This window comes from Petromyzon marinus, chromosome 38, assembly GCF_048934315.1.
Source record: "Petromyzon marinus isolate PM22_M1 ecotype Great Lakes invasive population chromosome 38, UKy_Petmar_22M1.pri1.0, whole genome shotgun sequence".
In the NCBI taxonomy this organism is placed as follows: domain Eukaryota; kingdom Metazoa; phylum Chordata; class Hyperoartia; order Petromyzontiformes; family Petromyzontidae; genus Petromyzon; species Petromyzon marinus.
Window position 1 is genome coordinate 11845692 of NC_133704.1, and position 15351 is coordinate 11861042.

General features: G+C 56.5%; 1 protein-coding gene across 1 annotated transcript in view; it reads right to left on the reverse strand.

Moving 5' to 3' along the window:
- The window catches only part of LOC116950095 (large neutral amino acids transporter small subunit 4-like), a 35187-nt gene that overhangs the window by 8560 nt on the left and 11276 nt on the right, over window positions 1-15351 (reverse strand). Inside the window, exons 4-12 of the mRNA XM_076072672.1 lie at window positions 13304-13359; window positions 12639-12715; window positions 10401-10493; window positions 3319-3452; window positions 2682-2833; window positions 1999-2130; window positions 993-1119; window positions 345-471; window positions 7-80 (exon numbers count right to left, since the gene is read on the reverse strand). Coding sequence (XP_075928787.1) covers window positions 7-80; window positions 345-471; window positions 993-1119; window positions 1999-2130; window positions 2682-2833; window positions 3319-3452; window positions 10401-10493; window positions 12639-12715; window positions 13304-13359 — 972 coding nt within the window. The remainder of the gene's footprint in view (window positions 1-6; window positions 81-344; window positions 472-992; window positions 1120-1998; window positions 2131-2681; window positions 2834-3318; window positions 3453-10400; window positions 10494-12638; window positions 12716-13303; window positions 13360-15351) is intronic.

The following is a 15351-nucleotide window of genomic DNA, read 5'->3' on the forward strand; positions in this document are numbered from 1 at the left end:
ACTTACACCGCTGTGTAGAGCTCGTTGCATGCCATGGCCACGGCCGCGCGGTCCACGGTGTGCAGGATGAACGTGGCGATCTGAAACCCACGGGAGAGGGCGCGGTTACGGTGGCGGGCGAGGTCCCACGTCGAGCGGTACAAATCCACGAGAACACTTGACAACAACACAATCTCGATGTCAATTCACATCGAAAACCCGTCCGGATTCACGTCGGAAAGATGCGTCGTAAATCGGTCCACGGTGGCATTGTATGAACGTCGTGAATGCCTTTGCTATAATTCATGTTGTGCATGGCAACACCTGCTGGGCAGGTGTTGCCGTGAGGCCAGGTGTGGTGAGACCTGCAGGTGAAGGTTGGGCACCAGGCTCGTGATGCCGAACGCCAGCAGCAGCACACTGGTCGTGAAGAAGACGCACATCGCTCTGCGCACCTTGGTGATCTTCCTGGACAGATCCCGCTCCTCCTCGCTGCACGACACGGTCACGGCCTCCGTTAGCGGTCCGTCCGCGTGGCCGGGGTGGTGGCACTGGGGCGGTGGCACTGGGCGGTGGCACTGGGGCGGTGGCACTGGGGCGGTGGCACTGGGGCGGTGGCACTGGGCGGTGGCACTGGGCGGTGACACTGGGTGGTGGCACTGGGTGGTGACACTGAGCGGTGGCACTGGGCGGTGGCACTGGGATGGTGGCACTGGGCGGTGACACTGGGGCGGTGGCACGGGGACGGTGGCACTGGGCGGTGGCACTGGGGCGGTGACACTGGGCGGTGACACTGGGCAGTGGCACTGGGCGGTGGCACTGGGGCGGTGGCACTGGGGCGGTGGCACTGGGGCGGTGGCACTGGGCGGTGGCACTGGGGCGGTGGCACTGGGCGGTGCCACTGGGGCGGTGGCACTGGGCGGTGACACTGGGCGGTGGCACTGAGCGGTGTGACTGGGGCGGTGACACTGGGCGGTGCCACTGGGCGGTGGCACTGGGCGAACCGACCCTACCTTTCAGCGACGGCCGGGTCGGCCCTGGAGGCAGCTGTCTCCCGCATGAGCAGGTGACCCAGCAGAGGGCACACGAGCAGGCAGAGCGGCTGCAGCAGCCCAAACACCGTCACGTAGAGCTCCGTGTCTGTGAGCGGCCACGCCGCACGACAAAGACAAAAATCCCCACCGCCACCAGTATAGCCTTCAACGGACTGTCAGGGCAAGTGCCGTTAGCGAGCACCTAGTACCATACTACTACTATTTTTATTTTTACCAGGTAAGGCCCCACTGAGCGATGTAGCTCTTTTTCAGAAGCGACCTGGCTATCACAAATGACAGCTCAACGAAGTGGGCTTTTCATCATCATCATCGTCACGTGCACATTTAAAGCAGCCAAATGCTCTATCTAAATGGGTGACGTTGATTCTAAATGTGGAGGGGAAAACCCAGAAGACCATCACGGGGGGAGAGACACGCAAACTCCAAATATACAGCAATAGGCATTGTTAGGGGAGGGCTCGAACCCACGACCTCCTGCACACCAGGCGAGGTAGTTACCATCTCCTAGCCACCTCGGCTCGAATTTTTCCCATTGGTTTTGTTTTTGTATTGCTTTTTGTAACTTTCTGACCCGCCCCTACAGGAGATCTGTGAAAAAAAGCTTCATAGCTCATCGGATTTCTCCTGCAATCTAGATAAAGATTCTGATTCGGGGGGGGGGGGGGGGGTGGGGGAGTTACAATTCCTATTATATAAAAAGTGTATTGGGTCCCACGAATGCATCGCTTGTGCATTTTCCCCCGAAATGCAACGTGCCAGCAACGTATTGTCATTTTGACTTCAGTAAAAATGAGTTTATTCGGAAGTAATAAACTCATTCATCTCAACCGCGGTTGAGACATTTGTCACCGATGTTGGCCGTGAGCGGCAATCAAACTCGGAGGGCCACCGACTTCGAAGGGCGGTAGCGCTAACCGCTGCGCCACCGCTCCCCGGCACGCTCGGAGTCACGCGGCTCTCTCACCCGCGGGCCCTCCGGGCAGGAGGCTGCCCAGCGAGCCCAGGTAGAAGGTCAGGTGCAGCTGGGTCACGGCCATCGTGACCATGCTCCACAGCATCACGGGGGTGAAGATGCTCCTCATGAACGCCAGGCTGCCTGCGGACGCACGACAAAGACAAAGATCCCCCGTGTAGCCTTACAACGGACTGTTGGGGCGAGCGCTGTTAGCGCGCGCCTATGAAGGCGGCCACGGCACACGAGGGAGTGGGTGGCCAGCACCACGCCCGGCCGCCTTTGTCTCCCCAGTGGCGATGTCTACCACACACCGCACCAGCTACTCATTTGAGGTTGAGTCGACGTAGGGGAGGCCCAGGACTGGTTCAGATAATCGTCACCGGTGTTGGCGGCCGTGAGCGGGAATCGAACTTGGGTGGCCGGGTTTCATAGCTACATCTACACAACGCCCGGGCACGTGTACATATAGCTTCTGAAAGTTGAAGCTCGTACCTGGTAAAATGAAAATAAAATAGTTTAGAGAGAATCACCCCTGCCAGAGTAATGAGGAATTTCCACTACCGGCTCCGGGGGGGGGGGTGGGGGTAGGGGGGAGGGGTGTTGGCTGTTAAACCGGACATCACTTTGAGTTACGAAAAAAAAGTTTAAACATCTTCTTGAACGCGATAATTATTTACGGGGGAGCAACGCACGCTCGGTGGAGGTGCGGTCAGCGGACTGCAGCAGGGAGTGCTGCTCGCGAAGGTCGGGCCGCAGACGGTAGCCCATGGCGGCCATCTGAGCGTAGAACTCCTTGCCCTGCGTGCCACGCTGCGAGCCGCGAAAACTCAGCTTCAGTCGGATGCTGCACGCGGGGGCACGCGCACACACGGGTATAACAAAAAAAACAAAGATACAAAGATCCCCCGTGTAACCTGTAACAGACTGTAGGGGGCAAGTGCTGTTAGCGAGCACCTATGAAGGCCGGCACGGCACACGAGGTTGTGGGTGGCCAGCAGCACGGCCGGCCGCCTTTGTCAGCAGCGTCCTGCTGCGTTTAAAACTCACACGAGGGAGGGGGCAACACTCTATCCCCGCACCAATGGAAACAGGTGGCGATTAGCCCGCTCGCTGGACGGGGAAGCCAGGGGTTCGGCTCCACCGCGATGAACCACGGGAAGGGAGATTTTTCAACATTCATGCGGTGATCCGCCACCGCTCGCTGCCTCCGCAGTGCTGGATTGGAGGCCATTTGCATGGCGGAGCGTAACCGCCGGCCACTGGCTGGCTGATGTTTGTTATTGCTGTTTGTTATTGCTGTTTGTTGACGATCGACGCGGGTCTACTCACGAGTGGTTCATGTGCGCGGGGCCCGTCATGGCTTCCTCGGGCCAGCCGAACATGGCGTTGAGGAAGATGACCACGGCCAGCAGGGCCCAGCCCAGGCAGATGTAGATGAAGGGGACCCCGGCCTCGTACATGACCTGCGGCGTGAGCAACGCGGACGACTCTCGTCACCCTCCCTGCCTCTCCTCTCCCCGGACGTGCGGAGAGGCACAGCGGCACCTCCTCGCACTCCGGTCCCCTGCGACAAACCCGAGGCTCGACGGAACTGGCCCAACGCTCCGGAGCGTCAACCTCTTGGAAAGAACGCGTCTTCGGCCGAGCCGTCGGACAAAGACGGCGGTCGCCGCACTGCGCGGCGCTTCCGGACGCGCTTCTGCGGCCGTCTGGAACGCGCTCTTCCTTCCGATATTATGAAGGCACTGGAGCTATGCATTTTTAAATCATGATCGTCTCGATTGACAAACTAATTTCTTTGCAACTGCTTTTTGTGTGTCAGTTTGTTGTCCTTCCCCCGTACCTCCGATGAGCGCAGTTGGCTACGTCCGGCGTGAAAGAAGTTCAACACACTTGTACATATACTACACTACTATACACGACACCATACACACTCCACTACAATACACCACTATATTACATTGAAAACTAATTTCTTTAGAACTAAATATTGTCTTTAGCTTGTTGTCCTTCCCCCGCACGTCCGATTATCACGGTTGGCTAGGTAGGGTGCTAAAGAAGTTCAACATTCATACGTGCATAACTCCGATTAGCGCGGCCGGCGACATACAGTAGATGCATCCATGCGCAGTGACCGGGACAAGTGTGGGATCGGAACCGCGAACCTCTGCGACAAGCGCGCGGACGTACCACCGACATGGCCGGCGTGCCACCCACGACGTGACGAGATCTCACGGCGTGCCACCCACCACGTGACGAGATCTCACGGCGTGCCACCCACCACGTGACGAGATCTCACGGCGTGCCACCCACCACGTGACGAGATCTCAGGGCGTGCCACCCACGACGTGACGAGATCTCACGGCGTGCCACCCACGACGTGACGAGATCTCACGGCGTGCCACCCACCACGTGACGAGATCTCACGGCGTGCCACCCACCACGTGACGAGATCTGACGGCGTGCCACCCACCACGTGACGAGATCTCAGGGCGTGCCACCCACCACGTGACGAGATCTCACGGCGTGCCACCCACCACGTGACGAGATCTCACGGCGTGCCACCCACCACTTGACGAGATCTCAGGGCGTGCCACCCACGACGTGACGAGATCTCACGGCGTGCCACCCACCACGTGACGAGATCTCAGGGCGTGCCACCCACCACGTGACAAGATCTCACGGCGTGCCACCCACCACGTGACGAGATCTCACGGCGTGCCACCCACCACGTGACGAGATCTCAGGGTGCTAACCTCACAAGCGCGAACCACGATAGGCAGACGGTCGTGTGTGTGTGTGAGATGAGCCGTGTGTGTGTGTGAGATGAGCCGTGTGTGTGTGTGAGGTGAGCCGTGTGTGTGTGTGTGTGCGATGAGCCGTGTGTGTGTGTGATGAGCCGTGTGTGTGTGTGTGAGATGAACCGTGTGTGTGTGTGTGAGATGAGCCGTGTGTGTGTGTGAGGTGAGCCGTGTGTGTGTGTGACCGTGTGTGTGTGTGACCGTGTGTGTGTGTGTGAGGTGAGCCGTGTGTGTGTGTGTGACCGTGTGTGTGTGTGACCGTGTGTGTGTGTGTGACCGTGTGTGTGATGAGCCGTGTGTGTGTGACCGTGTGTGTGTGTGACCGTGTGTGTGTGTGACCGTGTGTGTGTGTGACCGTGTGTGTGTGTGTGTGACCGTGTGTGTGTGTGACCGTGTGTGTGTGTGTGACCGTGTGTGTGTGTGACCGTGTGTGTGTGTGACCGTGTGTGTGTGTGTGACTGTGTGTGTGTGACCGTGTGTGTGTGACCGTGTATGTGTGTGTGTGACCGTGTATGTGTGTGTGTGTGACCGTGTGTGTGTGACCGTGTGTGTGTGTGACTGTGTGTATGTGTGACCGTGTGTGTGTAACCGTGTATGTGTGTGTGTGTGACCGTGTGTGTGTGTGACCGTGTGTGTGTGTGACCGTGTGTGTGTGTGACCGTGTGTGTGTGTGTGTGACCGTGTGTGTGTGTGTAACCGTGTGTGTGTGTGACCGTGTGTGTGTGACTGTGTGTGTGTGTGACCGTGTGTGTGTGTAACCGTGTGTGTGTGTGACCGTGTGTGTGTGACTGTGTGTGTGTGTGTGACCGTGTGTGTGTGTGTGTGACCGTGTGACCGTGTGTGACCGTGTGTGTGTGTGACTGTGTGTGTGTGTGACCGTGTGGGGAGCGGTAGTGTAGCGGTTAGCGCGCTGCGCTATGAACCTGGCGACCCGGGTTCGATTCCCGCTCACGGCCAACACCAGTGACGATCATCTGAACCGGTCCCGGGCCTCCCCTAGGTCGACTCAGCCTCAAATGAGTACCTGGTGCGGTGTGTAAATATCGCCACTAGGGAGACAAAGGCGGTCGGGCGTGGTGCTGGCCACCCACCCCCTCGTGTACCGTTCCGGCCTTCATAGGTGCTCGCTAACAGCACTTGCCCCTACAGTCTGTTGAGGCTATACGGGGGATCTTTGTCTTTGTCTTTGTGTGACCGTGTGTGTGACCGTATGTGTGTGTGTGTGACTGTGTGTGTGTGTGTGTGACCGTGTGTGTGTAACCGTGTATGTGTGTGTGTGTGACCGTGTGTGTGTGTGACCGTGTGTGTGTGTGACCGTGTGTGTGTGTGACCGTGTGTGTGTGTGACCGTGTGTGTGTGTGACCGTGTGTGTGTGTGACCGTGTGTGTGTGTGTGACTGTGTGTGTGTGTGTGACCGTGTGTGTGTAACCGTGTGTGTGTGACCGTGTGTGTGTGTGTGTGACCGTGTGTGTGTGTGTGTGTAACCGTGTGTGTGTGTGACCGTGTGTGTGTGTGACCGTGTGTGTGTGACCGTGTGTGTGTGTGACTGTGTGTGTGTGTGACTGTGTGTGTGTGTGTGACCGTGTGTGTGTGTGTGACTGTGTGTGTGTGTGACCGTGTGTGTGTGTGACTGTGTGTGTGTGTGACCGTAGGACTGTCCACCCCATGAGGGGTGGACAGTCCTCTACTCGGGGCAGCAGACTGCCAAACAACAGGGTGTGGGTCTTCTTTTGAACAAAAGAATGAAGGGGGCGTGGGAGCGTGGCGGTGAGGTGTGGGAAGCTGTAAGCCCCAGGCTACTTTGGGCTCGCCTTCCCATCAACCGGAGGCGAGGAATGGTGGTCGTGGTTACTTATGCCCCCACCGAAGATGAACATCCGTGGAGGGATGCAGGCAAAGCCGATGAGTCAGATGCCTTCTATGACCTCCTGTCACAGGTGCTGGCTAAAGTGGCCCCTCGGGATAGAGTCATCATGTTGGGTGACTTCAATGCCCGAGTTGGTCATGATACTGGCACCTGGTCTGGAGTAATTGGAGGGCATGAGCCAGATCAGCTCAATAACAACGGTAGGAGGCTGCTAGATTTTTGTGCAGCCCATGGGCTTGTAATTACCAACACGCTGTTCCGGCATCGGCGCATCCACACAACATCATGGATGCATGCCGGGTCCAAGCAAGAACATCTGCTGGACTACATAGTGACGGACCAGCGAATGCGAGCCCATGTCCTTGACACCAGGACCTACCGTGGAGCTGATCTGCCCTCTGACCATCGACTAGTCATCTGTAAGATGCGCCTGCCATTCTTCCACTCCGGTGGTAGGTGTACACCCAGGACCCCATTCCAACCTAAAGTGGCCTGGTCTCAGTTATCTGATGAAAGTTGCAAGCGAGAATTTCATCATCGCTTGCGGCTGGGATTGGCATCGTCCCCGACTCCTCCTGATGTCGAGGGTAAATGGGCGAGGTTTAGGACTGTGACTCATGCAGCTGCAATGGCTGCTTTGGGTACGCGGTCCAGACCTCCCCAGACACCCTGGATGACAGAGGAGTTGTTCACGATGGTTGAGAAAAAGCGACAGGCCCACTGTCATCGGCTACAGAATCCCACGTCAGAGAATGAGGAGGCTTACCGCAGCCTTCGCTCGGAGGTTCGGAGAGCCGTGAGGCGCTGCAAGGATGGGTGGTGGTCGCGGGTTGCTGAGGAGATGGAGTCTGCCTCAGTGGCCCGTGATCACAAATCTCTATTTAACTCCATCAAAAAAGTAACCTGCAGCGCCACACCTATTACCATCATTAGGGGAAAAAACGGTGATCCAATTTCCGACCCCCAGGAACAGGTTCGCAGATTTGCTGAGCATTTCTGTGAGGTCCTGGGGGAGGGAAAATCCCTCAGCCAGGAAAACATCGTGGCACAAAGTGAGGATGACCCTGCTGAGGCTGCGGTGCCTCAAATATTGGATGAAGTCACCCCCTGTGAGTGGCTGGCTGAGGTGCCATCTGCTGAGGAAGTATTGAAGGCGATCCGGAGTCTGAGACCAGGAAAGGCAGCGGGCAGAGATGATCTCCCAAGCGAAATGCTGAGGGAGGGTGGCGTTTGTGCACAGACTGCCCTATATGACATCATAACAACAGTCTGGACCACTGGACGGGTTCCGCAGGATTGGAAGGATGCCCTGGTGGTCCCCCTTTTTAAGAAGGGGGACCGCACAGACTGTAACAACTACAGGGGCATCTCACTCCTCAGTGTGCCGGGAAAGGTCCTGGCAAGGATTATTCAGCATCGCCTTGCCAGGCACGCTGAGGAGAGGCTTGCGGAGCCCCAATGCGGTTTCAGGAAAGGGCGGTCCTGCACAGATGCCATATTTTCTGTCCGTCTGCTACAGCAGAGGTGTAGGGAATTCCAACAAGACCTACATCTCTGCTTTATTGACCTGGTCAAGGCCTATGATACCATCAGTAGGCCTGGGCTCTGGGTCGTTCTTCGTGCTTTTGGAGTACCTGACCCTCTGCTCACGATCATTAAGGACCTTCATGATGGTGAGCGGGCCCGGGTAAAACTACTTGGCCGGGAGTCAGAGCCATTCCCTGTACACCTTGGGGTGCGACAGGGATGTCCTCTGGCTCCCACATTATTTAACATCTATTTTGACCACGTAGTTCGTGAAGCCTTCGATAGCTGTACCGGGAGAATCTCCATATGGTACAGATATAATGGGAGGCTAATCGATGCCCGGGTGCGGTCAAGGGATGGCTCCCTATTGCTCAACCACGTTATGTATGCTGATGACTTGGTAATAGCTGCTCAGTCAGAGGAGGAGTTGGAGACGCTGCTGCTGAGACTGGAGCGTGCCACTAAGAGGTGGGGCCTTACCATCAGCCCCACCAAAACTAAGCACCTGCCTGGGTATTTTGTACCATCGGACACTCCACCCCCACAACTCCCAATCGGTGATGGGGCAGTTGTGGAGAGAGTGGAGAGTTTCCCATACCTGGGCAGTGTGCTTATGACTGGCTCCAGTTTAACAGCAGAGGTCTCACTCCGAATCAGTCGAGCGGCAATATCTTTTCATCGGTTGCGTAACGCTGTGTGGAAGCTACCTGGTCTGTCGCTCCGCACTAAGCTTCAGGTCTTCTCGGCCACGGTCATTCCCTCCCTTCTCTACGCTTGCGAAACGTGGACCCCCCTAATGGAACATCTTCGCCGGTTAGAAACATTTAGGCTGGCCTGCCTACGATCCATCCTGGGTTTAACCAGACTGGATTGTGTGAGGAGCTCACAAATCCTTGAAAGATCTGGGCAGGGTCCCATCGGTGAGCTCCTCCGGCAGGCAAGGCTGCGATGGCTGGGTCATGTAGCCCGCATGCCCAGCCACCGCATGCCGAAACAGCTTTTGTTTGGCCGGATTGAGGGGGCTAAGCGGGCGCGGCACGGGCTAGAGAAGAAATGGAGTGATGTGGTACAGGAGGACGTGGAGCTGAGTGGACTTGCCGATGACTGGTACCAGCGGTGTCAAGATCGGCCTCTGTGGAGGAGGCTCGTGAAGGATGCTACTGGGCAGTTGGAGGCAGTCGCCCTCCAACAACAACGGAGGGCGGAGGAGCGACGCTCACAACAGCGAGCGGAGCGCCGGGTGGCTAAAGCACAGCAGGTTGGCACAGTAGGGGGCACAGGTGGTGCATCAGCCAGTCATCTCAGTCAGTCGACCCGTGGCACCTGGGTCTGCCCCGTGACCTCCTGCCAGCGGGCGTTCGACACTTCACGTGGCCTCAGGGTGCACATAGCCTGGCACAAGCGTCGTGGTGACGTCACCGCCACTTAGTGGCGAATGGCGGTTGTTGTTGTTGTTGTGTGACCGTGTGTGTATGTGTGACTGTGTGTGTGTGTGACCGTGTGTGTGTGTGACCGTGTGTGTGTGTGTGTGACCGTGTGTGTGTGTGTGTGACTGTGTGTGTGTGTGACCGTGTGTGTGTGTGTGACCGTGTGTGTGTGACTGTGTGTGTGTGTGACCGCGTGTGTGTGTGAGACCGTGTGTGTGTGTGACCGTGTGTGTGTGTGACTGTGTGTGTGTGTGACCGTGTGTGTGTGTGTGACCGTGTGTGTGTGTGACCGTGTGTGTGTGTGTGTGACCGTGTGTGTGTGACTGTGTGTGTGTGTGACCGTGTGTGTGTGACCGTGTGTGTGTGTGTGTGACCGCGTGTGTGTGTGAGACCGTGTGTGTGTGTGTGACCGTGTGTGTGTGTGACTGTGTGTGTGTGTGACCGTGTGTGTGTGTGTGACCGTGTGTGTGTGACTGTGTGTGTGTGTGACCGTGTGTGTGTGACTGTGTGTGTGTGTGACCGTGTGTGTGTGTGTGTGACCGTGTGTGTGTGTGACTGTGTGTGTGTGTGACCGTGTGTGTGTGTGACTGTGTGTGTGTGTGACCGTGTGTGTGTGTGTGACTGTGTGTGTGTGACCATGTGTGTGTGTGTGTGACCGTGTGTGTGTGTGACTGTGTGTGTGACTGTGTGTGTGTGACCGTGTGTGTGTGTGTGACCGTGTGTGTGTGTGTGACCGTGTGTGTGTGTGACTGTGTGTGTGTGTGCTCGTGTCGCCAGGTGTGCCCCCACCTTGAGGATGGTCATGGTGAAGGCTGCCGAGCAGAAGGAACCCAGCAAAAGGGCGGAGAACACGTTGGATATCGTCTGGAACATTTCAGCCAGCTGGGGAGGGGGCACACGGTCACACACACACACGGTCACACACACACACGGCCACACACACACACACACACGGTCACACATACACACACGCACGGTCACACACACACACATGGTCACACACACACACATACACGGTCACACACACATGGTCACACACACACAGTCACACACACACGGTCACACACACACACGGTTACACACACACACGGTCACACACATACACACACGGTCACACACACACATGGTCACACACACACACGGCCACACACACACACACGGTCACACATACACACACGCACGGTCACACACACACACGGTCACACACACACGGTCACACACACACACGGTCACACACACACACACGGTCACACACACACATGGTCACACACACACACGGTCACACACATACACACACGGCCACACACACACACGGTCACACATACACACACGCACGGTCACACACACACACACACGGTCACATACACACACACGGTCACACACACGCACGGTCACACACACATACGGTCACACACACACGGTCACACACACACACGGTCACACACACACACACGGTCACACACACACATGGTCACACACACACACGGTCACACACATACACACACGGCCACACACACACACGGTCACACATACACACACGCACGGTCACACACACACACACACGGTCACATACACACACACGGTCACACACACACACGGTCACACACACAGTCACACAAAAATACAAAGATCCCCTGTATAGCCTTAACAGACTGTAGGATCAAGTGCTGCTAGCGAGCACCTATGAAGGCCGGAACGGTACACGAGGGGGTGGGTGGCCAGCACCACGTCCGACCGCCTTTGTCTCCCTAGCGGCAATGTTTACACACCGCACCAGGTACTCATTTGAGGCCGAGTCGACCTAGGGGAGGCCCGGGACCGGTTTAGATAATCGTCACTGGTGTTGGCCATGAACGGGAATTGAACCCGTGTCGCCGGGTTCATAGCGCAGAGCGCTAACCGCTACACCCACCGCTCCCCACTATGGTACAAACGCTATCACTTGTGATGGCCAGGTCGCGTCTGTAAAAATAACTCTGTAGCTACTCGGTAAAATAAAAAATGACGTGTTGAGTTTATAGTTTTATAGTTCAGAGGCGACGGGTACAAGAAAGGACGGAGGACTCCGTCGGCGACGTGAGTGTGGGTCGAGGCGACGTGAGTGGAGGTTGAGGCGACGTGAGTGTGGGTCGAGGCGACGTGAGTGTGGGTCGAGGCGACGTGAGTGCAGGTCGAGGCCACGTGAGTGGAGGTCGAGGCCACGTGAGTGGAGGTCGAGGCCACGTGAGTGCGGGTCGAGGCCACGTGAGTGGAGGTCGAGGCGACGTGAGTGGAGGTCGAGGTGACGTGAGTGCAGGTCGAGGCCACGTGAGTGGAGGTCGAGGCCACGTGAGTGGAGGTCGAGGCCACGTGAGTGCGGGTCGAGGCCACGTGAGTGGAGGTCGAGGCCACGTGAGTGGAGGTCGAGGTGACGTGAGTGGAGGTCGAGGCGACGTGAGTGGAGGTTGAGGTAACGTGAGTGGAGGTCGAGGCCAGGTGAGTGGAGGTCGAGGCCACGTGAGTGGAGGTCGAGGTGACGTGAGTGGAGGTCGAGGCCAGGTGAGTGGAGGTCGAGGTGACGTGAGTGGAGGTCGAGGTGACGTGAGTGCGGGTCGAGGCGATGTGAGTGGAGGTCGAGGTGACGTGAGTGGAGGTCGAGGCCAGGTGAGTGGAGGTCAAGGTGACGTGAGTGGAGGTCGAGGCGACGTGAGTGGAGGTCGAGGTGACGTGAGTGGAGGTCGAGGCCAGGTGAGTGGAGGTCGAGGTGACGTGAGTGGAGGTCGAGGCGACGTGAGTGGAGGTCGAGGTCACGTGAGTGCAGGTCGAGGTCACGTGAGTGGAGGCCGAGGCGACGGTAATCGCGTCGCGGTGTTCACAAAGCGACGACGCATTTGCGATACGACGGAGATAGCGCCGTCGACACCGCGACCCCCAGGTCGGCCGATTCTCGCGTTGCCCAAATCCCCCGCCCCGTCGACGTGACGGGCTGCGGACGCAGCGACGCAGCGACGCAGCGACGCAGCGACGCGACAACGATCGCCCGCTCACCATCTGGCCCGAGACGTTGATGCACATCCCTCCGAATCCGTTGAGCGACACGGCGACGAACACGAGCGTGGAGAGATCTGCACGCACGCACGCACGCGAACGTCACCGTGCGCCCCGCTGGTCCGTGCCCATCGCGCGCGTGCAGTCAAAGCCGTCGTCGTGAGTTGGCCGAATCGCCTTTCGAAGCGAGCCGCGTGGCTCAAAGCGCGTAGGCTCGGCGGGGCGGCGAGCCCGCTCTCTGCCCCGCTTCCAACCCGGGTCTCCGGGACTGAGGTCCCGCGGATGTTTTGTTTGTTGTTGTTTTTGTTTGTCGTGCTTGAGCACCATTGCCAACGCAAAAGTGGCAGCAGCAGCAGCGGCGGCGGCAGCGACGCCACCAAGTAATTTGTTCGTGAAAAGATAATCGATCGGGGACTTGGCCTACTGGAGAAGAATTATCGGTCAGACGGTTTCCCAAATCCGGGCCCCCCCAGCATGAAAAGCGATCATTTTGAACAACAGGACAACGCACATCGGGCCCTGGCAGCTTCAGCTAATTCAATACCTCTGGGGGGAAAAAACGAAAATAGGAATTTACAACGGGATATTTTTTGGAATCCCGAACTTGTTGCGTTTCAGGAGGTATTGAGGAGTTTGCGTGAGTCGGGGCGGTGGGCGTCACTCACTGCCCGGGTTGGCCGCCGTGTAGGAGAAGAAGATACAGGAGAGGCAGAACGCAGCGCTGAGGAGAAACAGACAAACAAACTATTTGTTATTTGACCAGGCAAGGCCCACTTATGTGCCGTATGCAGGCAACCGCGCTAATCGGAGGTGCGTGGGAACGACAACAGGCTAAGCACAAAAAGGCAGTCCTAAAGAAATGAGTTCGTCAATCTAGATTATACTTTTTTTAAAGTATATAGCTGCAGTGGCTTCCTAATATCTGAAGGAAGAGCGTTCCAGACGGCCTCAGAAGCGCATCTGAAAAGCAAGCGATGCGGTGACCACCGCCTTCATCCAATGGCGAGCAAAAAGCCGCTGCGAGGATGAGCGGAGTTTTGCGTGATGGTTTACGCTATGCAGCTCTTTCTCAGAAGCGACCTGGCCACAAATAAAAGCTCAACGAAGTGGCGGCTTATCGCGTGGAAACGTAGAGCAGCAGCCAAATACTCTCTAAACGCGTGGTGACGTTGATTCTAAATGTGGGCGTGAAAAACCGGAGGACCCGGAGAAAAATCCACGCGACCACGGGGAGAGAGAGAGACACGCAAACTCCAAATATACAGCAGCAGGTGTTAGGTTCGGGATCGAACCCACGACTTCCTGTATACCAGGCGAGGTAGTCAACATCTCCTAGCCACCGCTGCATGGACCCGCACAACTCTCTGCACCGTCGCACCCAAGCGCGGCTGTTATCGCGACCACCTACTACCCTGACCTCTCTGCGTACCACCGCTACCCACCGGGCTGAACACCACCACCGCCAATCCACTGGAAATTAGATTTCCAATTAAATTTGTCCTCTACACCCTCCCTACCTTCTCCCCCCCCCCATCCCCCTCCGTACTACCGACAACCAATATCTTGACAACCAATATCTTGACAACCAATATCTTGACAACCAATATCTTGACAACGGAATGTTTCGTCAACAGAGCATGCCTCCTTTTTGTTTGTATTTGCAACAACATATAAATACGTGTGTACACAAACACAGCTGCCTCGTCCACAGGAGAGCCTTTCGTGATTCAGAACCTGACTCAGATGCACTCGAGGTGTCGCCAAAGTGAGCGCCTTTCCATTATATCTACGTACGCGTGTGTACATCGATCTTCTGTCGTGCTGCACGTAGCTAGCCAACGGGAAATATGTTGGCCTTAGAAATTTGCACGAGATATGTTACGCGACGATTATGTACTGGGACCGCCGCTTTGTTAATCCACTGCCGCTGTCGTAGGCTCCTCAGAGACGGTGGCTAGGAGATGTTGACTACCTCGCCTGGTGTGCCGGAGGTCGTGGGTTCGATCCCGACACTGACGCCTGCTGCTGCTGTATATTTGGAGTTTGCGTATCTCTCATCATCATCATCATCACAGTGGCTATGAGATGTGAACTACCTCGCCTGGTGTGCAGGAGGGCGTGGGTTCGATCCAGACCCTGACGCCTGCTGCTGTATATTTGGAGTTTGCGTGTCTCTCTCTCATCATCATCACGGTGGCTAGGAGATGTTAACTACCTCGCCTGGTATACAAGAGGTCGTGGGTTCGATCCCGAACCTAACACCTGCTGCTGTATATTTGGAGTTTGCGTGTCTCTCTCTCCCTGTCGCCGCGTGGATATTTATCCCGGTCCTCTATTTTCTCCCCTCCACGTTTAAAAACAACGCGTTTCGAGTATTTGGCCGCTAAAAAATGTCCACGTGACAAGCCACTTTGTCGAGCTATCATTTGTGGCCAGGTCGCATTCCGAAAAATAAGCTGATAGCTCAGTGGGCTTCACGTGGTAAAATAAAAATAGAAACTCATATTTGTGAAAAAAAGAGCTTTATAGCTCATCGGATTCCTCCTGCGGCCTAAATAAATATTCTGATTTAGTTACTGCCCTTTTCTTGCTGTTGTTGTTGTTGTTAGTTTGTTGTCCTTCCCCCGCACCTCCCATTATCGCGGTTGGCTACGTACGGCGCGAAAGAAGTTCAACGTACAGTACACACACGCCGTGACCTCACTTCTATCTC